This window comes from Dendrobates tinctorius, unplaced genomic scaffold (assembly GCF_039654945.1).
Source record: "Dendrobates tinctorius isolate UK_male_01 unplaced genomic scaffold, ASM3965494v1 ptg000028l, whole genome shotgun sequence".
Taxonomy (NCBI): domain Eukaryota; kingdom Metazoa; phylum Chordata; class Amphibia; order Anura; family Dendrobatidae; genus Dendrobates; species Dendrobates tinctorius.
The window spans coordinates 68,623,442-68,648,819 of NW_027361696.1; the positions used below are offsets into that span (position 1 = coordinate 68,623,442).

Consider the following 25,378-nt stretch of genomic DNA (forward strand, 5'->3'; position numbering starts at 1 on the left):
ATCCTTGTGCACTTTTTGCACTTGGGTGCAGAAACTCACAGCACATTGAATTTGCCTTTCATTTCCCTGTCTATAGGATACCAGTTCCATGTAGAAAAGCCATTATGCTCCGTGAAATGAATCAGAGAAACAGTTTTTTTTTGTGAAACTGTCCATGCTTTCTAAAGGATCAGAAAAAGGAGTTGGATCTCAAAGCTACTGCCTATGACTCTGCTCATCTGGGCATTACCATCATGCCAATGAGGCTTCGAATGACAATGACCGACATGTGTATAAATAATAAAAGACCCAAAACACAAATGGTATTCCCCATTCATGAGGGAGAAAAGCTCACAAGAGCAAAGTTCAGCAAAAAAATAAGTCAGAGGTAGAACGAAGCCACGTCAGCAAGTAGGAAATTATCCAAGGTTACCAAAGTTTGCAGCTTTGATTCTGTCAGCTCTAATGTCCCGAGAGTATTTTGTAAATACACATTAAAGACTTTATGTATAGATTATAATGGAAGAGTTTGAGAGAGACTGTACCTCAACCCTGCTGTGTCTGGATAAGCATGTTCTAAAGGTTTTTGACCACAACAAGAACAGCACAGCAACTAAAAGTACTGTACTTAATCTGAACTGACCTAGATAGTTACAGGTGCATCTCACAAAATTAGAATATCAAAAAGTTAATTTCAGTTCTTCAAAACAGAAAGCCAGACCATGGACCATGTAGGTCTGAAACATGTGGCCTGGGAGCGCAGTGGATATTTGTTTTCTGCCTTTTTCCATTTTTCTGCTGTTGTGTTCAACCATTTTTTGTGCCTTTTACACTATTGGATCAATAAAGTAATTATTTTAAATAGATGCGAGTGTCAGCTATTGTTCGGATTTTTGATTTTGAATCGGTGTTTGCCTTATTTCACCGATTACAGGGGAGCTGAAACGTTTGGATTCTGACTAATAAAAATATAAAGATTTGTGATAACAGAGCACTGAGAATTTTTCAGTGAAATAAAGCTGCTACAGTAAAATTCAGTCTTACCCCGTAGCAGATGTCCATGCAAAATGGTCCTACCAATGCATGAACTGGCTGTTGGTCTCCTGACCTTAGGTCGGGAGTCTGGCGGCCAGTCCATGCATTGCAGTCTGTGCTCGGCCTATGTTGCACGGGTGTCTGCATGAGCCTTTCTACTCAATGCTGCTTAGATACAGTCAGTCTAACACTTTAAAAAGAACCATCCTAAAAATCTGATATTTTGTTAGCGTCCAGGTACACATAAAATTAATGATCCATCATAGGACCAAAGAATCTTCCAGTGGAGACAGGTTAAACACAATGAGGCCAAAGGTCCAGAAGAGAACAGGCTAACTATCAATTACTGGTCTGTCCTAAGAGTCTGATGTACGAAGTGCCATACCCGGCTATAGATCAATAATATGTAAAAGATCAGATTTGACAATTCTCCTGGATCATCGAGGAGGCTCCTAGACCTCGCAAACTCTCGAAAGAGATGTCAAAGTCCTAGAGTTCCAAAAAGCACCTAAAACCTCAGGTAAAGCAGCACTTTAAGATTGTTTCTTGTGCATGACACCATGATATTCCGGAGCTGGAAACCTAACAGGACATCCAGCAGGTGGGAATCTGGGCAAGGAGGGTCTGCAGGCACGTAAAAGGTGTTTGAGCGTTAAAAGTTCCACCGGCCTTGTGCAAATATTCACGTCCCGGAAGACAGTTTTTCAAAGTTAGCCATCATGGTAAAGAAACACACACACACTGTTAGGCGGTTTTAATTTTTTTTTTAACAAAGTAAATACATTTTTTTTCCTTTTTACTTAAATGAATAAATTACAAAAAAAAGTGAAGTGCGTATTTTTCTTAAGAAAAAGTAACATATCCCCTGAAATAAAATATACATGTAACTATCAGCTCTATCCATGTCCTTAAAATAGGAAGTTAGCGCTTATAATTAAATTAAAATAAGTTTGTAATTTTATTAAAAAAAAAATGAAAAAAAAAAAAAAAAAAGCTCCCATTCTGGAGATCCTGACCTTAATTCACAAGTAAAGTCTGCACATGTCATCCAGTGTTGGTTACACAAAACAACATCGACCAGAGAATCCATTTTCTGCCCAGAAACATATAAAACGCCTTTGCGAGCGCTGTCTGTCCTTTGCTTGTCTTCTCAGATCTTGTGATCGTTTGGCTTCCGTCTTAATGCACTTAGTGGGTCCTCGGTGTACAGTCAGCTCGAAGCGGCTCTGTGCTATGCGGCACGTTGCCTTCATCCTCATCTCCCCGAATGCTCTGCAGCACGGATATTATTGTACTCTGTCACCTTTTTGTTTGGCAATCAGAAGCTGCTGAAGGTGTCACTCCAAAAATCAGATTACACCGGAATATTACTGAATATGCAAAAAAGGTAACAAGTCCTGGAGGCAGTATATGTAGAAAAAAAAATAGGGGTGGTTATCCATAGAGCTGGCTCATGTATTACGGGAGTGACTTCCTGAGGTTCGGGGAGGTGGGCTGGAATGTATCAAGGCTGTGGTTAAGTCTTCGCTTAAGGCCATTTCTTTGGAATCGAGGAGGTGAAATTCTGCACAGAAGAGAAGAAGGTGCAGGTACAGGGTGTTAAGATGAGGTTGAAGTTCAAGATTCACCACCGTTCTGAAATGACAGGTGTAGATGTGGCCCAAGAGGTGGAAAAGGAGTCGGAAAGTCTTCTGGATCGCTGGTCTGAAGGTCTTTGGAAATTCTTTGCCTGAAGTAAAATAAGAAATGACCATTTAATCAAAAACAAATACAAAAATATATCAAAGCAGCTAAAGAGAAAAAAAAAGTATCAACGAGAGCAGAGGGGTTATGGATGCAGTATAGTCCCTCGCGAATGGGGCAAATTGAATTAGGCTCCCAGAAACTAATTTTTGAACCTGATGAGTGGAATCAGCTGATGACTTACATAGTCGGTGAAAACCGATTAGCGGGATCTGGTCCATTGGTCATTACTGTAATCTGTGGCCGTCGGATGGAAACCCCAAGAACTGCCTCTTTCTTGAAGGCATCTGTGGCTTTTTTGATTAGCTTCACCGACATGACATCATATGTGTGTGACGCCGCAATGTTGATGTTGCGCCAGGTCAGCTAATCAATCGAACAGCCAGTTATCAAGGTTCCCATCCAGCAACCACATATTACAAATGTGGCCAATGGACCGGGATTCATGTATCAATTGGCATCAACTCCACTGCCAACAGCTTCAAAGCTTGGCAGCCCAAGCCTTGGAACCAACACGCAAAAAGTGAAAAATGTTTAAAAACTCCATGAAAAAGTAGGAATTTTGTCGTCTTTCCAAAGAGGGTAGCGCATTAGATGGTTAGTAGACAATTGCAATCAGGAGAAAGAGTGATCTGCCATGTTGAATATCAACATGGCCAATTCTTTGTTCTCTGGCAGAACTTCTCACCCAGGGGAGTATAAGACTTGTACTCAGACTGGTTGAGTATGTGTGGCTTATTTCGGTAAGGATATGGATACATGTTTATGGGAAGATGGCCATCAGCTGAATGCCCATTTGGCCAACACCATCAAGGAATATGTTCAGAAGGCAAAAAATCCGGCCACATTTTAGCGTCAGTATCTCGATTGCAAATCACGCAAAGTTCAAGCAAACCAGACTCGGATCAGCATAAAATTCCAACTGTCTGGAGCGGTGACAGAAGGGAATATATTGCAGATTGGTCACAAATTTTGCAATTGCAGAAGGTGAAAATCCTACAAAAATGGTCATGCGATTACCAAAATCGCATTGAAGATAAATTTACATGAAGTTTTTATTTATTTTTTAATCTCAGCTGCCAAGCTTTAGTCTTACTATGCGGAAAAATCATAGAAGACATTTTACGGATTTGATTCATTATTGCATTTGCATCTTTATCTAATTTTCGCCTTATTCTTTTAGTTTACACTTCCTTTAAATTTTATATGTACTTTCATTTTTTTCTCCCAGGTCCATCATTGTTGTTGAAGTTTGGCGTTTCCGAATGTTTTTGGCCGATTCAACAGATCGGGACTTTTTTTTTTTTTTTAAAAGAAAGTCGAGAAATTTTTGCGCAAAGGAACTTCCGTTCCCTCCCAGAATGACTTTATTCATGTCGGCATTTTTTGTGCAAATTCTGCGACATTTTAGCACATTTGCACTAAAAAAAAGTTGCAAAATAGGTTAAAGACAAAAATAAAGAGCTTTTTTTGAAAATGTGGAGCAAAAAAACTTCAATGAAAACCACAAGGCAAAAAAAAAAAAAAAAAGCAACTGATGAACTGGGGCTTACATTTACACGTTATAAATAAGGTAAAAAGTATTTTTGGCTCTGGAGGTCTGCAAATATCCATGGAGTTCTGTGTAATACTTTGTCCCTCCTGTGGTGGTGCTGTTGGGAAGCTTTTCTCCAGCTGCTATGCTCCTCTTAGAATCCAGTTAGAGGACCACCTTATGGTAAACCGATTTTGGGGGAACTGTCACAGAAGGATTGTCAGACACCAACAACCCCTTTAATGTAAAACCTTCCTATTTTATACCACATGCTAGGCATATTATATTCAGCATGACTGCCAGTAAGTGAATCAGGGGAATTCATTATAGTCACTAGAAAAAATGTGCCCGAGGCTGCTTTTATGTAGTATTACCCCTATAATCAGTTCTTCAAGGATGCACTCTGTATTCGACATGACATTAAACAGAATAGTCTTGTGCTTGCAGCAGAGCGAAAGAAACCCTGAAGCGGAAGACGCATTACTCACTGTGCTTAGTAGGAACCAAGTCTTCATCTGTCAGGATTTTCTGAATGATGCTGGCAGCATAGTCTGCATATTGCGGGCCCGAGCATTTTCTCTTGCGCCCCTTCTCATCCGTCCACTGGATCTGCCTGGAGACACAACCATGGAAAACATAAAAACTCTTGGCCAAGACACTAAAATTTAACACTAATCATGCCAGCAAAATATTGTGTCTGTTTAAAGGGGTTATACCCATATTTGAAGATGGATATGGTCGGATAGGGCTTGTAAGAACAAGCACTTTTGCAATTTATTGCTTATTAAAATTTTCAGCTGTTCTTGAGATATTAACACTTTTGGTTACAGTTCGTGCTTACAAAATAGCAGCGGTGGTTGGTTTCCTAGGCAACGTGCTTAAAAGTGTTAATATCTCAAGAACGAATGAAAATTTTCTCAAGCAGTAAATTGCAAACGGGCTTGTTTTTACAAGTACTATCTGACCATATCCATCTTCAAAGATGAGGAAAAAATCCTTTAAGTGTCACTTGCTATAAATATACATATTTTTTTCATCTGGTGTAAATGCCACTGTTCTCTTGAATCCAAAGTTTTGGATTTGCTCCTGCGCTTCTCCATTCCTGTGATTTTTCCCATTCTTGTTAGACAAGGGGGTGGGGTTTTCTAGAAGACGCCAACAAAAAAGTAGGCTTCTTCTTGAGGGCCTTGCCTACCTGGGTAAAGAGATTAGATTTATATACAGGGAAGAGGTGGCCATATCTCAGGAATGGAGAGGTGCAGGAACAAAAGAAAAATGTCGTCAGATTCAGGAGAACGGCGGCATTTACACCAGGTTAAAAAAAAAAAAAAAATAGTAAGTGGAGAATTTTTTTAGTTTTCATTATAACGTGAATTCTAAAACAGGTATTTAAAGTGTAACTGCACGCTCTAAAAAGGTTTCACAATCTTCAAGAGACATTTCCAATGTTTTGATCGGCGGAGGTCCAAATGCTGAGACTACTGAACGCAAAAAAAAAAAAAAAAAAAAGTGGCAGAAGTGTTCTTTAAAGGGCTGCTCCGCTCCAAGATCCAGAACTATGAATTGAGCTGCAAAAAAATTATAAAGGGTCTATGCCATTCCATTTAAAGAGATAAGGGAGCCTCATTCTGAAAAGTGATTACCCCATTATTCTAGTAGGTATCACCTATTCTGTGGATGGGGTACAAGAAGATGAGCCGAGACAGTCAGCGGTTCCCGATGTACTTTGGAGCCGGAACTATCGGGATTGTCGCCACTGTTGCTGGGGGAAGGTTCTTCTGGGAGGGGAGGACCTTGGCACTGGACAGCAGGGGGCGTGGGGGGGGAGAGAAAAAAGGACTGAGCGAGGGAACTCGACAGGAGAACAAGGAGAAGGTTGACTCCCTCCCCACTGCTCCGACTGCTAACTCCGCGTCATCCATCCCCCAGCATCCTGACTTGCAAACTGACTGTGTCCCTATTGAGCTATCTTCGGACCCTTCCTTTCTGGATGGCTCAGTCCCACACACACTGGCAGATAAGCTGACTTGCTCCGTTCCTAGAGACTACTTCAGAGGATCACACGCTGCCGCGGCCTGCGAGCGTGCACATGGTTCGTGTTTAGCGCCATTCCAGAGGAATCTACATAAAGGACTGTTTCTACGTTCCAGTGCACCCAAGCCAAGCGGGAGCGGATACATCGGCACAGTCGGGAGACCGTGCTTTTCTTTCCTCCGTAACAGAGCCAGAGACATTGTCCACGATCTGCGACGTCGGCGGGAGATATATTTCAGCCTTTCCCCAACAAGAACTGTGAGCGATAAGTTACCTTTTTCCATACACCTTTTTCTCAAGTATTGTGTTTGTGTGCAAACTCCGTTGTTACCGTTACTGATCTTGTCCCCCTGCGTGGAGTATTCCCTGTCTAACAACCTGTTCTAGTAAATCCTATTAACCCCTTTCTCTGCCTCCAGCTCTTCACTGCATCCAACGAATCTTATCCTCTTACATTGGGGAGAGCAGTGCCAATGACCACACATTCTGGAGCCACCAGAAGGAAAATTTAAGCATTAAATCATAGCATTTGAACTAAATGTGCCATTTGTGCAGTCCTGGGTACTCCAATGAGGGCAGCACTCTTTTTCTAACTAATTGCTGGAAATCTCAAATAAGGGACTTCTACTGAGCATTTAGGAATTTGTAAGCCAGACAACCCCTTTAAATTCTCTCACATCCCCCCCCCAGGTGGTATGTAGCACTTTATTATGTAGTAAAACTTTTCTGATCCATGTGAGTTTCAAAGCAGCTTGGAGATTTTTGTTGGGGTGTAAATGTTTAGTGTTTTATAAGTATACAGTCGACAGAGCCAATGGATGAAAACCATAAACAGAAGCTGGAATTTTGCCTTCTTTCATCACATCCGTGAAGATTCCTGAGAAAACAAATCCTTATACGGCCCAAGAAGCACGTTCACCCTGGCAAGTGATCAATCGTCTATTGTAACTTATTATGCTCTACAATGAACTTGGAGCAGAAGGGAGCACACAGGGGCGCAAGAGGTAAGGGGGCCACTACCATGAAGGCCATCCAGAGAAGCCCAAAGAATCACTCTATACTGCTCGAGACTCCTTCCTTAAAAAAAAAAAAACACAACAAAAAAAACCAAAAAACAAAAACTGATGACCCCCCCACCTTCTATAAATGTCCAACCATAGACCATATGGGCGACTTCTTGTTGGTCGTTCGCCATAAGGATACAACTGTGATCAGTGCCTCCAACTTATATGCTGATCTAATGGGAGCCTAAAAATCTTTAAGAGCCAGCGGTTGTTCTGCCCTTTCCCATTGCGTTATACTGCAGCCTATAAGAACAACGAATCAGGCATGTTAAAAATCTAACGCGCCTGATGTCCAGTGACTGCTGACATTAAACCACTGCTGATCGGCTACTGGCACTTAAATCATCATTTTATGAGCAAAGGTCATCATTATCGGCAGCACATCACCTATTAGGCCATCTAAACAGACCGGAAAAAAGCTTGATTATATTTTTTTTAGCCAGCTTGAAAAAAAAAAAAAAAAATGATGCGCTGCTGAGAACAAAGTTTTCTTTTTCAAGCCGGCTAAAAAAAAAAATAAAGTCAAGCTTTTTACCAGTCAGTTTTGATGGCCTAATAGTCAGGAACAAGCTTTCCTAAGAAAACGAGTGTTCTCCAATTGTCGTCCCGTCTAAAAGTCCTTCTCCCAACATGTGCCACGAGACAGGACATCGCCAAAAACACTTCTCATCTAGAAGAAATTGGCAGGTTCGGCCTACGCACTTCTATTTAATAGTCGTTCATAAAGAGTAACATAGAAATCTGATTTTAGGGGCTTCATCGCCTCCCCTCAGATTTTGCAGCACCTGCACGTTATAAGTGCAAGTTACCAGTGTCAAAATGGAGGCTTCTAATACTACCCTTCTGAAGACATGGAAAAGACACCACAAGGATAGCCTTGTCAGCTTCCTCGGCTGTAGAAAGATTTTTACAAGCCACGTGACAGATTGAATTTCTTTGGCATTAAATGAGCATTTTTGCCTTCCGCCCTTGTGGTCAACTACAGGCGGCAGCGCCTGACATTTTTAGAAACAATAATCTTACATCCAAGCTGGTAATAAGATGGATATTTATAGGAACAGACGAGAAAGCAGCAGTTTCCTGCTCGGAGTCTCTTCAACTAAGACAGAGGTTTTGAGAAGGGATATGGTTTTCCGGGGTCCAAAAATTATCCCTTTTAGCAGTAGTGGGATGAGGTATGAAGAAAAGTGTTCCGAAAGGGTCAAGGAAAACCATTCCAAAATGGGAGTTTAAAAGATCATTTTTTTGCTTTAGATATATTATATTCCATTTTTTTGGTAAACTGGCAGCCATGTTAGATTGTGGTCAATAAAAAGTGTCTAAAAACAGTACTGCATCTCCTCGTTATTAGACATTTGTGTGAGCAATAATGTTGAGCGAATGTGCTCAGATAAAGTGTTATCTGAGCATGCCAATGTGCTGACCGAGTGTCTTCGCCATGCTCAAAAAATATGTTCGAGTCCCCGCAACTGCATGTTTCACGGCTGTTCGACAACTGCAACACATGCAGGGATTACCAATTTGTTAGGCAATAACAAAGAGGCCTCATATAGAGATTTAAAAAAAAAAAAAAGCGTCGGGTTCTTTTTAGGGCTTGTTCAGACAAGCACATATTCCGTCCATTTGCACCACGGAAAACACATGGATCCATTATAGCCAGCGCATATGGCCGATTTTCCATATGGATAGGCTTCTGCCGCCATAGGCAATATGGACCAGCACACAGCCAGTCACATCTGCAATTTGCGGGTATTACTAGCCCGATTTTCCACCTAGTCGGACTAGGTAAACTCATTCTATGATGTTGGGACTGGAATCCAGACATTGTTTACCCCGTCAGGTCAGGTTAATTGCCTCTCGCTGTCACCGGTAGACCACCCGTGCGGCACAAAGTATAATTGTCAAATTAATTGTGCTCATTTAGCTGCGGTTGTATCAGGCACAGATAAAAGCTGAAACAAGAAGCTGGTGCGTGCCAGAGACCACTTCAACTCCTGGTGTAGAGGGAAGCAGGTGCATGGGGAGCTAATTATATGTCCCTCAGGACCATGTCAGCTGCTTCTGTGTGTACACGCTACATGGCAACTTCATATCAACAAGGCGGTGTTTGCATGCCTCGTACACAGACAAGTGCAATATTGGATCTCCGAAACGTAAACCCCTTGGGAAAACAAGTGTGAGATCTGCTGAAAAAATTGTTGCAATGGCCTACGGTCATGTAGTCTAGTCTTATGCAAGATTGTGTGGGGCCAAGTCCCAATCACCTCCGGTCATCCCAATTTGACACTAGGTTTTTTTTTTGTTTTTTTTTTAAAGGGGGGGTGTTTACTATTCAACCCAAAATCCTATTTAAAAAAAAAAATCCAGGAAAACTACATTTCTCTGAAAAATCCACATTACTTTTTTATGAGGATTATTTTATCTTATTTTTGGCCGCTGGAAGAGGTTTTATAAGTTAATCATTGAGGGGGGGGGGGGAGGGGGGAAGGGAATGTAAGTCTGACTTTTCGCAAATGGATCACTATTGTATCTCATCCGCACTGTCAAATGAAAAGTCTGATTAAAAAAAAAAAAACACACACAACACTATTGGAAAAGAAAAACAAAAACTAAAAAAAGAAAAATAAAAAAAATAAGTGATTTCCACTTGACAAACTACAGTAGTTATTTCAGAACTCGAAAAAAGCATCATGTGAGCATAGCCTAAGGCTATGTGCACACGTAGTTTGGAGAGCTGCGGATTTGTCCCCGCGGATTTGTAAAAATGAGCAGGTAAATCCGTAGGTCAAAAGTCCTGCGGTTTACCCATGCGGTTTCACACCTGATAATGGAGAAGGTGTGAAACCGCAGCGGATTCCGCACATAAGAATTGACATGCTGTGAATTGTAACCCGCAGCAAATCCGCAGCATGTGCACTGTGTTTTTGGTTTTACCATTGGAAACAATGGTACTGTACAACGGAGCAGAAACTGCTGCGGACGCGCAGGGCCAGAAACGCTGCGGATACGCAACAGAATCCGCAGCGTGTGCACATGGCCTAAAGGTTCTCTACCTAATTTTTTTTCTGACAAAAAATGCTTATGCTTTATTCCCAATTGAATATAATGTTACCACTTCAGTTGAAGATTTTGACAAATCTGAAATAGGTCGACTCTTGAGCCCACCATACACATGATATGGCTGTCAGCCGAACAATGCTTAAGCCGATCATTCATCTGACATCCAGCTTTTTCCTTCCAAGGACCAGGAGCATTCATTACTTGTGGAGGAAAGGAGATACCAGCAACTATATATGAAAGGATTCTTTACAGTTAGAGCAGTCAGACTGCGAAACGTCCGACCGCAAGCGATACTAATGGCAGGTACTATGTCCACGTTAAAAAAAAAAAAAAAAGTGCTGAATGCTTTTCCTAAAAGAAATTACATTGTATTATAGCAATGGAGAACTGGTAAGGAAGGGTGAACTTGCTGGACAGGCGGCTTTTTTCAACATAACAACATGGACTGGATGCAGTCATGACCGATGAACCTACTACTTCATATATTTTATAGCAAATATAGGATTCCATGACTTGACTACTCCCCTCAGTTATCTGAGAAAATTCATCCAATTAGGCTCATCAAGTTTTCTCAGATGTGCAGATAAATAAAAAAAATAAAATTAAAAAAAGATAATAGGTAAGCTGCAATACTAGACAAAAGTGGTATCCAGGGTTGCCAATTTACGGACACATTGTAAAACCATGATACAATAGTCATGATTGTAAGTGTTCCACGTCTACTGCCTGTAATCCCGATTATGGAGCCATCAGCTGCATTCACAGGAGGATAAGTGCAGTCCTGAAAAGGTTTCAGCAACTTTTTTTTTTTTCTTTTTTTCACACACACACACACACACACACACACACACACACACACACACACACGTGGGTGAAAGCCGACTGTCCAAGACTACCTGGATGGGTGGCATCTCTGGCGGCAAGGTTGGTGCGCCAGTGTTGTCCCTCCACATCAGAAGTGCACAAAACCACCAGTACTGTATAATAACATGTGATAGGTAAAAATGGAGAAGAAAAACAAGTCAAAACTACAAAAACAAAGAAGTAAAAATTAAAGAGGACAAGAACCCAGTGTAAAAATCGGTGTAGGAAACGACTTGTGCACTTCTCTTGGAGAATGGAAAGTTAGATCTAGGTCTTTTCTCGTAAACGCCCTCATCAGTCCACCTTTACCTTTCATTTCACAGCGTCTGAGTTATGTTTGCTTCTCAGCGCACTGAATTCCATTAGCGGGCTTGTCCTCATTACAAAACTTCCTGTTACGAACACGTCGCCATGACCAATGTTTGATCAGACAAAAAAAAAAAAAAAACCGGAGTCATTAAACCTACCGCCATCTGATCGGCCTCGCGAATGTTTGCGAGCTCTTATGGCCAGGACCCTAGTCCTTAGGTGTTGTTTTTGCACTTGTGGAGTGCTCCTACATTATGGGGTGGTGCACTTTAAAACATAAAAAAAAAGAAAAAGTTTTGACAGACAAGATAGTTTGTCGCCATCACGAGGGCGAGGAAGCCAACGTACTGACAAGTATAAGAATGCAGCCCAGCAGGATACACAACCCTCCTGACAACCAGGACCTCTCAAGCAGAAGCAGACTTTGTAAATTAGGAGTCGGGGTTCATTTCTAGGTGGGGATTTTAGTCCCTTTAAAAAGGTTTTCATCCCGGGTCTTCCAAACAGAAAGATCAGAAACGTAATAAAAGTAGCAGCAAAGTGAAGGAGATATGAACCGACCTTATCCACAGGCTGCAAAACTTTTCCACTCAGAATATGCGAAAGGGAGCAGAGCCAGATTATTATTTTGCATCAATACGAGTGATATTTTTCGGATTCCAAAACCTCTGAATAGAGAGAGTAGGTGGACACAACTGTTTCCTCTGCATCCAAGAAAAACGTCTTGATGACACAGACATCAGTTCTTCTTGAAGGGGAACAAAAAAAAAAAAAAAAAAAAAGTTTCTCCACCTTCTCCATTCTGTGAAAAATCATACTGCACTCTGATGTCATCCGAGTGCAGTCACGCTGTTTTTCACAGACCGAAAAACCTGCACTGTAGATTTTGATCCGACACCCAGATCAAATTCAAGGCCATCTAGGATTTTATCTACTCAACCCAAGAAAAAAAAAAAAAATATATATATTATATATATATATATATATATATATACACACATATACATACATATATATACATATATATATATATATATATATATATATATATATATATATATATATATATATATATACACACATATATATACACACACATATATATATATAAATATACATACACACATGCATACATACACACAAATACGAGTGCATCTCACAAAATTAGAACTCATTAAAAAGTTAATTTCAGTTTTTCACTACAAAAAGTGAAACTCATACAGTGGAGTCATTAAAAACAAAAGTGATCTATTTCAAGTGTTTATTTCTGCTAATGTTGATGATTATGGCTTACAGCCAATGAAAATCCAAAAGTCATTATCTCAGTAAATTAGAAAACTTCTTAACACCAGCTTGAAAAATGATCGTAAAATCCGAAATGTTGGCCTACTGAAATGTATGTTCAGCAAATGCTCTCAAGACTTGGTCGGGGCTCCTTTTGCATCAGTTAGGCTATGTGCCCACGTAGCATTTTAAAACGCTCACTAAAAACCGGACTCCTTCCCAGAAATCGTGCGTTTTTTCCGCGCGATTTCACCGCGATTATGATCGCGATTTTGCCGCGATTTTCGTGTGCGATATTCAAGCACTTTCCAAGCGATGCTTCAAAAGTGATTGACAGGTTGGTCACACTCGTCAAACATAGTATTTGACAAGTGTGACCAGCTTTTTACTATTGAGGCTGCCTATGCGGCATCAATAGTAAAAGATAGAATGTTAAAATGCTAAAAAAAAAAAAAAAAAATAAAATAAAAATTGGGGTATATTTACCTTCCGGCGTCCCGCGCTGCATTCCCGGCCTCAGCGTTCCCAGTAATGCCTTGCGAGACCTGTGATGACGTAGTCTCGCGTTGCTATAGCGATCTCGCGAGACCGCTAGAGTCACGCGAGACCAACGTCATCACAGGACCTTGCCGCAAGGCATTACTGGGAACGCTGAGGCCGGGAATGCAGCGCGGGACGCCGGAAGGTAAATATACCCCGATTTTTTATTTTTTATTCTTTTTTATACAGGGGTATGGTACCCAGGGCCTGGAGGACAGTCTCCTCTCCTCCACACCGTGGGTACCAACCGCACATAAGACGCTTAACTTCGCTCATGGTGGGCATAGCCACATGCGGGAAGTAAGCGATTCTCATGCATTCCTATGGGTGCGGAATCGTGGTAATTCTTTGCGATTCTGCACAAAAGAATGAGCATGCTGCGATTTTTTCCGTGATGCGATTCTGCCGCGGAAAAAAGCGCAGCATTAGCACAGCATGTGCGGAATGCCATAGGAATGCATGGGGGGCGTTCTGTACACGATTTTTAAACGTTTTCGCGCCAAAAACGCTTAAAAATCGCTACATGGGCACACAGCCTTAATGCATCAATGTGGCATGGCATGGCGGCGATCAGCCTGTGGCTCTGTTGAGGTGCTATGGAAGCCCAGGATGCTCAGTGATTGTTTCAGAAGCCATGTCATTTGCTGGTGTAGGTCCACTGTGTTTTATCAAGACCAAAGTCAGTGCAGCCGTCTACCAGGAAATTTTAGAGCACTACATGCTTCCCTCTGCTGACAAGCTTATTGGAGATGGAAATTTCAATCTCTAGCACTGGCAGTAAGCCATAATAATCAACATTAACAGAAATAAACACGTGAAATAGATCACTCTGTTTGAAATGACTCTGTAGAATCAAGGTCTAAGGGGCACAACCTTTAGCCAAAATAACTGCGACCAACCGCTTCCGGTAACCATCAATGAGTTTCTTACAATGCTCTGCTGGAATTTTAGACCATTCTTCTTTGGCAAACTGCTCCAGGTCCCTGATATCTGAAGGGTGCCTTCTCCAAACTGCCATTTTTAGATCTCTCCACAGGTGTTCTATGGGATTCAGGTCTGGACTCATTGATGGCCACCTTAGAAGTCTCCAGTGCTTTCTCTCAAACCATTTTTTAGTGCTTTTTGAAGTGTGTTTTGGGTCATTGTCCTGCTGGAAGACCCAGCTTTCTCACACTGGGCCCTACATTATGCTGCAAAATTTGTTGGTAGTCTTCAGACTTCATAATGCCATGCACACGGTCAAGCAGTTCAGTGGGAGAGGCAGCAAAGCAACCCCAAAACATCAGGGAACCTCCGCCATGTTTGACTGTAGGGACCGTGTTCTTTTCTTTGAATGCCTTTTTTTTTTCTCCTGTAAACTATGTTGATGCCTTTGCCCAAAAAGCTCTACTTTTGTCTCATCTGACCAGAGAACATTCTTCCAAAACATTTTAGGCTTTTTCAGGTAAGTTTTGGAAAACTCCAGCCTGGCTTTTTTATGTCTCGGGGTAAGAAGTGGGGTCTTCCTGGGTCTCCTACCTTACAGTCCCTTTTCATTCAGATGCCGACGGATAGTACGGGTTGACACTGTTGTACCCTCGGACTGCAGGGCAGCTTGAACTTGTTTGGATGTTAGTCGAGGTTCTTTATCCAACATCCGCACAATCTTGCGTTGAAATCTCTTGTCAATTTTTCTTTTCCGTCCACATCTAGGGAGGTTAGCCACAGTGCCATGGGCTTTAAACTTCTTGATGACACTGCGCACGGTAGACACAGGAACATTCAGGTCTTTGGAGATGGACTTGTAGCCTTGAGATTGCTCATGCTTCCTCACAATTTGGTTTCTCAAGTCCTCAGACAGTTCTTTGGTCTTCTTTCTTTTCTCCATGCTCAATGTGGTACACACAAGGACACATGACAGAGGTTGAGTCAACTTTAATCCATGTCAACTGGCTGCAAGTGTGATTTAGTTATTGCCAACACCTGTTAGGTGCCACAGGTAAGTTACAGGTGCTGTTAATTACACAAATTAGAGAAGCATCACATGATTTTTTGAACAGTGCCAGTACTTTTGTCCACCCTCTTTTTTATGTTTGCTGTGGAATTATATCCAATTTGGCTTTAGGACAATTCTTTGTGTGTTTTTTCATTTAAGACAAATTAAATGAAGATAATAATACCAAAGAATTTGTGTTTGGAATCATTTTCAGGAAGAAACTGAGCATTATCTGACAGAATTGCAGGGGTGTCAATACTTTTGGCCACAACTGTAAAATATATATATATATATATATATATATATATATATATATATATATATATATATATATATATATATATATACACACACACACACACATATTATTAATACTAAAATACGACATAAGACATGTGCATAGCCACATAAAATATCATGGCCAAGAGCGTCATTGGTAAAAACTAATGCAATTTTTCAACTCATCTGAGTCCTAAGGATTTTTCATTTCAGCAACGCATCGTCCAAGTTGGTCATCCCTGAAAACCAGACATGGCACTTGTCTGATATAAATCGGTCGTGTGCCCTTAATGGAAATATATAAGCAGGATTTTGATATGTAATCTAAGAGCAGCATGATGTAGGGGCAGAGACCCTGATTCCAGTGAGTTCTAGTCCTCTAGTGAATCTCCTGCTGAGAAAACACTGATTGTATTGAAACTACAGCACATAGTCCAGTGAGAAATCCCTGGAATCAGGATCCCTGCCCCTACATTATTCTGTTCTCAGATTAAAATGGAAAAAAAACCTTCTGAGATTCCCTTTAAGCAGTAGTTTGGCAGCAACTAGTGATGGCCCTTTAGAGCTTAGTGAACACAACACATGCAATAAGCCATTGGTCATTACAGACAGCATTAGTTTTAGCTTTTAAGCTTACATAGGGGATTTTGAGCTTCAGTTTTATACTTCGCCCGATGGAGGAACGTTCCGCACCGAAGGACAAGACTGGACTCCAATCAAGCACAATGAATAAATTGGTGGTGCTAGTTGGAATCCACTTCAGTTCGGAAACGGACCATCAGCGACACAAGTTTAGCAAGCAGTTTTTGTTAATGTGCGCGCTCTGCTACATGGACATTCCAGCACTCGCTTATAGTTCGTCAGGTCTTATTATTTGTAAATGTGATTTACTGGGTTCAAATGAGATATAAATTCACGGTAAATGTGAATGCGTCGACGGTTTCATGACCTGCCATTTGGCTATGATGTTTATATTGGTCCAATAAACAGTAGAACTGTCCAGAGAGAATCCAGTTAAATTTAGCACACAGACATTTTATGATGTTTTCACTCCCCCCATTAAACCGGGCTCCAGGCCAAGAGGAGAAGGAATTTTCATCCTTGAAAAGGTGCAGCCGGATTCCTCGTGTGCAGAAGAGGCTATGCAGGCCTATACTTGTACATATTTGGGCTCAGAATGCTTTATGTCTTCTGCAGAATTTTGCTCTTTTAGGGGAGGAGGGAAATGGTAGGGGCCATTACTAGAGAATTTTACGAGGATTCTGCATCTCTTTCATGGCATTTATGTAGAAAGGACATCGGTATGGTTCTCAACACTGCAGGACAAAAAAAATTCTTCAATAACAGTCATGACCGAAGACCCAAAGAGTCAAATTGTGGAAAAGACTGTGTGGCTAAAAGGGTTGTGTTCATTCTCTTCTTTAGAGGGACATCAAAACTAGACCACTCATGTGCCCAAAATTCAGGACAAACCTGGATTGAGCTGGAACTTCTGTAAAACCTAGAGATCATCTTGTAGAACCTTCAGATCAGGTCTACAAGTGACCGTTCATCTTACAAAGCCATCTGTACACATTCATACAAAGTAGATGGACAGCCAAAATCGGCAAGTTTGACTGGCATTAATCTATTATATATGGCCAACTTAAAGGGAGTGTCTTCATAAAATGACTGCTGAAACTATCTAAAGATGCTTGGTGCAACATGGCGTGGCTAAACAGTTCAGTGCACCTTGTCATCTGGTTTTTCCATCCTTCTCCATCCTCAAATGGCTACTGAAAAGCCAAGGCTGTCAATCATGGAAAAGGATGACAGACGGATGGATGGAAAACTAGTAGATGGGAAGGTTCACTCAACTATGTGGAGACTGCAAGGGTGCGCCGAGCATGTTGACTCCGTTTGAATAGTGGTTTTGTGCTAACCTCCAAGTTTTATCTGGTTAAGGTGCCAAGTAATAAAATACTTGAGGTTCATTTGGACCAAAACATAGACTTATGACTAGTGCATGGTATGTGGAGGTGAAGTACGACCAGAATTTTTTTTTTTTTCTAAGTCAGGCACCGCCTCTCAGACTCTTCACTATATTAGCACATTAGATCCCCATTGAAGGGCTCCCTTAAGGGTAGAACGCGAAAAAGTGCCTTTTCTTATACAACGGAATATAGGTTTGATGAGACTGTCCAAAAATAGAAATGAAAAACATGATTGCTTTCTTGCAATAACAGTACCAACCTACCCTCTGGACAGGACAGGGTGACCTCTGGAAGAAAGTGACCATGCTTTTTTAATCTTGTACAACTCCACGTTGGCTATAGATGCAAATTTTAAACATGGCTAATGTCACACTGGTAATTGTAAGCTACCCCCCCCCACAATTAATACTCCCCTTGTAAACACAGAATACTTTTCTTTTGGAGCAACAGATGAAGTGTTCATGCAACCTTGGGCACAAGTTAATAATTTACCGATCATGAGGCCAATAGTGTGCCAACTAGCAGGAGAAAGGCTACTGGAAAAATACTCACAGCCTCGGGAGGTCCATTGTGTGACTACAGTAGACCTCATTTCAGACACCATTGTTTTAGACCGTTACATACGACCATTAATTTATCTACTGCAGGTCAAGGATGTTTCCATGGGCACGCAATCACTGCATAAAGATTTTCCAACTCTTGCATCGAGGAGGTCTATCATAAATCTACATTCAAAAAAAGGATTCTTTTTATACAAAGCTAATAAACATGGAGTACTTACGTTGACCAAGCCTTCATTGTTGGACAAGATGATACGGTGCAGAATTCTGATAAAGACCCGTATATGAGACTGACATGGTTGTAGAAGGCAGAGGCTGAGGAATAAGAAAATGTCAGAATAAATAAACTAGCATAAATTATGAGTTACTACACTATTTCTATTAACGTGTTTTATAACCTTGTAACTTACGGCTAATAGGTCTCATTTTTGTCATTCGTCGCTATAATTTAGAGATTCAAAATGGATCCGATTTCCCCAACCAGATAGGTCATATAACATAATAGAACATCCTACGGGGTGGGGGGGGCACTATTTGGGACCCCTTAGATGGCAAATAGTGGTTCCTTTTTTGGCAGACTTTAAGCCTTCTCTTTACACAGCCTCCCATTTATTTAAACAATCCTTTGAGTATCTAGACTTGAATTCAGACGTCCGGGAAATAAGGTTCGAGTATGGACTGTCCGCAGGTGTCCAGACTCATACTCAACAGCCTCATCATTGGCATAAATGAGGAGACCTGTCCTCAGTCCTGAAGTCATAGTCTGTACTTGGACCATGATAGATTGCTAAAACCCAAATGCCAAACTGAAGTATCAATCAAAAATTGGGATTTTAGTTGGGAACATACATCCATTCCCCATGAAATTCCAAAGAATCTGGATCATGTGCAGCTTTCAGCAACAAAAAACATTGAATTTAGTCTCCCAATTTCTGGTAGAAAAAGTCCCCCCAAGCACATCCAAGGAGTTAATGTTGTGTTCCAGGCAGGCGCCATCTATATTTAACAGGGAAGTCTCATATATACCATAACTCTTTATTATGTCTAACCTCCGAGACATACAAATAGAAATGAAAACAGAGCCAGTGCTCCCAGCAGCGAAAGAAAAACTCCAAGGAGCTGGGAGAAGAGAGTTTGTGGTCAAGGATCTGGATGAGAAATTGGAAGTCAGACTCCATAATCCTACTTCAAACTTCACCATCAAATGAGCAACAGATGGGAATTAGCAGCCCTCATCCATGAAACAACTTTGATGCGGAGAAGCCCTGACAAGAGTGGCTGAATTCATAGGATGCAGTTCAATGCAGTTTGTTTAAATAAAAGGTGGCCAATTAGGGCAATGTCATCTCAGTTTGTGCTCCCTTTCCACTGGCAGAAGGCATAGGGATGGTTCTGTCAAGATTTAGATCATGTTCACAGCCTAAACCTTAATAGATCTGACCAGACCAATATAGAGTTCTTGCCTGATCCTTCTGGTGGGTCTACTTTACTTGCCTTTTCATGAACCTCCTATACTGAAGCCAGTGTCTACCCAGGAAATTATAATAAAATTTGAAGCAGAACTGATGATTTCTACAGAAGAAGTGGGGACATCCATTGGCAGAGGGCGATGAATGCCATAAACCCATAGCGTTAACTCATTGAAGTTTCAGAAGACTAAATTAAACCAGTCCAGCCTCAAATTCAATTCATATGGTAAAAACTGTGCTGGTTTGAGAAGCCACATATCCGAATCATTTGGAAAGATGAGCTGGTCCAACTGCAATGGTCATCTAGTCTTCATTGTTGGCTGCTCAGATCTGTGACCTTAATGATGCATGAAGCACTGTCCTGATCCAGAAGACGGTGGAAAGTGGGACACGAATTATAGATATTCTGCAGATGCCAAATGGTTGGAAAACAAGCCTTTGGAGCCTACTAGTCACTGAAGATTGGAAATAGGCTATTGATGCATTGGTATGTTTGTTCCATTGATGTCTGTTTTCAAAGTAAATTAAGTACACAGTATTGTGTCCACCTTGATTTATTGAGAAAATCTGACAAGATAGTGATTGGATCCTTCAACTTGTTAAAAATTGGTCAGTCTGAGGTTACGGAAAGAGAAGAGACAGTAGACCAAACTGTTCATGGGAATTATGGAAAATGAATCCACATAAGGCTGGATTCGCACATCTGTGTGTTGAAGTTTTATCATAGACCGGCCCTAGGTCTCCTGACCAAAACTACGTGTATATGAGGCTTTTAAGTTCGGTACAGAAGACCTGCGGCTTGTCTGATGTAGAAATCTAAAGAACTAGTATAATGTGTGGTGAATAAAGTAACCAATATTGACAGGTTCAGTCAAAAGTCTAATCTGAGAGTTAAGGATCTCCTATTACGGACCACCGATCCTCTTTGTTCACCTGGAGATAAGCTGCCACCAGACATGTCTGGCAGCCACTCTCTCATAGGAAAAACAAGACCTCAGCCGAACGAGTGCTGCTGTGTAAGGGAGAGCAGGCCGGCCCAACCAGCTTTTATCCAACAGCCATCCAATGTGTAATTCCCATGAACTAGTAACAACAGAAGCATTTATTCTACTACTCTTCTACCATCACCGCCCACACTGGATTTTGAAATGGTGGACACAGGGCATCAGACAGGACATTATACACTTCAGCTGGCCATATACAATTGCTCAAGGACAACTGCTCTTTCAGCCGTCATCCATCTCTCCCAACTTCACCATAAACATAAATATTAGTCTTTGGCTTGAGGAGCACAGAGAAAGCTGCTGCCAAATGACCCTGGCGGTGGCTTATCTACTAAAGAACCAAAACGGTCAGGGGTTGAAATATAAAGTGCCCAAGTCAGACCCTTAAGACATATGACATCGGTTTGGGGAGTCCTCATGTACTTGACTGTTAAACGATTCTTCGGCCAACGCTAGTCTAATGTGAACGGGGGCCTTCACCCTGGTGCCCGATGCAGCTAACAGAGACTGGATATTAGAAAAGATAAGCCGTTGCTAGAGGTGCTGGCAAGCTGATTATTTCCCCATCCCCTTTTACAGTACATGTACAGTAAAATTAATGTATGGAGGATTAGAGGAATCACAGTTTGATTGACAGCTATTGAATGGGTATGGTCACCCTAATAATTAACTAAGTCGGTGGTCCAGCATTATCTCGTAGCAACAGTCAGACAGCTGGTAATAGTTCCACTACAGAACATGGCCGCTGTTACATACTTGCTCTATTACTGAGCGATTATTATGTAAATTGTAATAGTCATCCACATACCACAATGAGGAAAACACAGATGTTTCACCCCGCATGATAAACACGACGTGCTCATCACCCAAGCCAAATACGGAAAGGCAAAACACAATGTAAGGTACATGCGGGACAGGTATGGGAGACATGTTGTCACAATTTGCTTCAAATCATGGCCAAAGGATTTTTACAGCCACAAATCAGTAAACAGGTATGAATTGCAAGACAAGTATGTAACAAAAGATCATGGTCATGGATGTTATAAGTTTTACTAGACTATCATTGTGGCCACCACAGTTTAGAAACAAGAAGGCAGGTTTTTGATATACTACTAGGCCTCACTGATAAACCAGCCACCCTTGTTAATAGCAACCAATCACTGAGCAGCTTTCATCTAGCCAGAGCACTTTGAGAAATGTAAGCTGAGCTCTGATTGGTTACTATGGATAGTGTGTCTTTAAACGGTTCTTTTATTAACTCTGCCATTTTGCGGTTCAATTTTTTTTTGTGATTTTCATTTGCAGTGAGTGACTATATATTAATATAGTATACATCAGCTGCTATATAAATTAGACTAAAATATAAAATGTACAGTAATGATCCGCTACAGTATATGTGCACAATGTTAATGCACCCACTGGGTTTCATAACCTGCCTATGTAAGGGTGGGTGAAAGTCGGAAGGCCGGCTGCCCCATACACATTAGATGGTCACCCTATCGCACCGAAATTGGTGGATTTGGAAGATTTCTCTCATGTCTATAAGGCATTAAAAACACTAAAATAACATTACTTTGACTTGTATAGAATGACAAACGTAGCACTGCTACATCAACACTTTTTTTTTTTTTTTTAATCCAGGTAGACTACAGGGATATCTTACCATTACTGGCCAGCCATTCGTCGACATTGAGTCCTTTCGGTAAAGCCACAAGCATTAAGATATCAGCGTCTAGTATTCGAGCCCCTGTATATCGTGGCTCCAGGTAGAGCTTCTCGTTTTCTGCTGCAGCCTTCTTTTTTATTTTATTGCTGGTGAAAAAAAAAAAAAGAGAAAAATGGATTTTATGCAACTTCCCACAAACATCAACTATTGTCAAAAGACATGAAAACTTTAAGACACCGACATAAGCATACTAGACTAACGTTGACCGGACCCGCCAATATCGACAGGTTCAGCTGTCAGTCTAAAATGTATGGGAACCCCGTGACATTGTTGGGTGACATGTCAGATTTTGGACTACAGATCCTTTTGTTCTCTAAAGATAAGCCACCACCGTAGATGTCGGTTAGCGACTCTCTCCTAGAGATCACAGGGGTGCAGGCCAACCTGCGCAGGCCAACTCCTCCCCTGTGTATGGAAGCCTCAGAGTAGATAACTGCCAGCCGAACCATAGCTCGTCCAACAGCCGAAGGAAGCGTACAAGAGGGCTTCACATCTGTTGGACATGCTCAGGTTATCAACATAGAAACAGACAAGGCCTTATCAAGTTAAGAACAAAGAATCAGGCTGATATCCAACGTGGCCAATCCTTCATTAACCCATATCATCTGTCATGGGGGTCACACGGCCACCATACACATAAGATAGTTGGCTGATCCTGCCAAGATCTCCGTTTAAGGGCACCTTTACTATCAAGATGGCCAACAACGCTCTAACACTCAGAGATGTTCTTGTCCATAACAGGTGCAGAGCCACAATACTAAGCGCTATCCACGGACGTGTTGGTTCCGTTTCTATCCGCAGTTAATTTTAAGCAGGTCTAATTACCCCACTAACATCACACTTTGTAGAGTTGTTAAAAAAAAAAAAAAAAAAGTCAGCTATTTGGTACCCTCGGTCTATGGAAAGATCCAAGTGACAAACTAGTCTGTTATTTGGCCATATTGGATCTGGTTGCACTTTTTAAAATCCTGAAGATTTTTTTGGGGGGAGAAGTGGGGGAAGGGGTAATCCTCTGATAAAAACAAGCCTATGATACATATTAAATTAATCAATGCAATATCTGAACATCTTCGACACGATTCAGAAGGAAGTCACCTGTCTTTTGCCTGGTGTGAACACCGGGCCGGCTCCGCTTCATTTTTATGATAATGGCGGGAAATGACGCGATACAGCTATAACTAGGACAAGAAAGTCAGGCAGCATTTTGGGAGTGCAGCTATTCCAAGCCTCACCCTAATTTACCACCGTACTTCTCAAGCTATACAGCCTTACTTGCACTTCTCTCCCTCTAATTAGGCAGAAAGCTCTCATAAGGACTGGGTGGACCTTCCAGGAAAATCTCCTAATAAATAAAACATTATGTGAGGTTTGTTGTGATTAAAGAGGCTCTGAAACGTTTAAAGAGCATTTCCCCTTGAAAGCATCACACCACTTTGCCTCCAGTCAAATACACTCTTTATTGACAATCATGTGGCCACTACGAAAAGCCAATATAAGTGGTACAGAGGCCATTGTTACTTGATTCTAGTGATCAGTGAGTTTCCCCAATGTCGGTTAAGTCCTGTTAACGTTGGCTCAACCCACTGACCGACAAGTTCAGCAGAAAGTCTCATGTGTATGGGACCCCCCAACAAATGATTGTTGGCAAATATTAGGATCCGGCATATTCGATTTCGGACAGTCAATCCTTTTGTTCTCTAGAGATAAGCCCCCGGCAGAAGTGTCTGGAAGCGGCTCTCAGAACACAAGAGCGCTCAGCTGAATGAGCAATTTTCTGCATGGAAGAGTGGGGCAAAATAGCGGCCATCTGAACAACCATCTAAAGGGTACGGGGAATCTTTAGACTATAGAAAAACAAAAAAGAGAATTTTATAAAAGAATCTTTGGCAAAAATCATCAGATGTTTGATGTTCCACAGCCCTGAATGAGAATTGGCTCTACCATGAAAAACGGTCAGTGGCTAAACTGCAAATTGCCTTGTTTAGCAAAATAGAATATTCTGAAAAATACAGCAGTTTGCAGTAAAATTGCACCCAAATAACTGCTGGGTAAGTCTATCCATCTATCCCAAAACTGCCATAAATAATTTTTAATATGGTGCAAACCACCATGGTTACTTACCGGTAGCCGGTTTTTCCGGAACCCATGACAGCACCACATGAGAGAGAGGGATCCGCCCCGCCAGGACAGGAACCTACTGAGACATAAGGGGCGGCACCTCTCCCCCGCTTCAGTTGGGTTACAGAGCATTGAGAGGACTTCCCGGTTAGTTACATGTTTATCCAACACCACAACACTCAAAACACCCTACTAATTGTGCACACCATACAGTGAAAAAGGGGGGGAATGTACGGGTGCTGTCATGGGTTCCGGAAAAACCGGCTACCGGTAAGTAACCATGGTGGTTTTCCCTTCACCCATGACAGCACCACATGAGAGATTTTTGGAGACTTCGAAACACCTTAGGGAGGGACCACCGCTTGCAGCACCCTTCTACCAAAGGTTAAGTCAGCAGAGGAGGATAGATTTAATCTATAGTGCTTAAAGAAGGTTGAAGGTGAGGCCCAGGTAGCGGCCTTACAAATTTGTTCGATTGATACCTCTGCCTTTTCAGCCCAGGAGGTCGCCACGGCTCTGGTGGAATGAGCCTTGATGCCGTCAGGAATCGGGATACCACTAGCTGAATAGGCTACACTAATGGCTTCCCTGATCCATCTAGCAATAGTCCCTTTTGAAACCCCATAGCCTTTCCTGGCACCCTGAAAAGCTACGAATAGGGACTGTGACCTCCTCCACTGGCTAGTGGCAGATATATATTCTACAAGAGCTCTTTTAACATCCAGACTATGGAATTTTTCCTCCCCCAGATTTTTTGGATTTTCGCAAAAGGATGGAAGAACAATTTCCTGACCCCGATGGAAATCTGACACTACCTTGGGCAGATAA

The 25,378-nt window shown here is 41.6% G+C and overlaps 1 protein-coding gene across 3 annotated transcripts in view; it reads right to left on the reverse strand.

The window, feature by feature from the left end:
• Nucleotides 1-1,753: 1,753 nt before the first annotated feature.
• The window catches only part of LOC141085516 (MOB kinase activator 2-like), a 43,206-nt gene continuing 19,581 nt past the window's right edge, over nt 1,754-25,378 (reverse strand). For all 3 annotated transcript variants that reach the window (XM_073570936.1, XM_073570934.1, XM_073570935.1), the window contains exons 3-6: nt 22,370-22,518; nt 18,455-18,548; nt 4,780-4,904; nt 1,754-2,743 (exon numbers count right to left, since the gene is read on the reverse strand). In XM_073570936.1, coding sequence (XP_073427037.1) covers nt 2,466-2,743; nt 4,780-4,904; nt 18,455-18,548; nt 22,370-22,518 — 646 coding nt within the window. In that variant the 3' untranslated portion in view covers nt 1,754-2,465. The remainder of the gene's footprint in view (nt 2,744-4,779; nt 4,905-18,454; nt 18,549-22,369; nt 22,519-25,378) is intronic.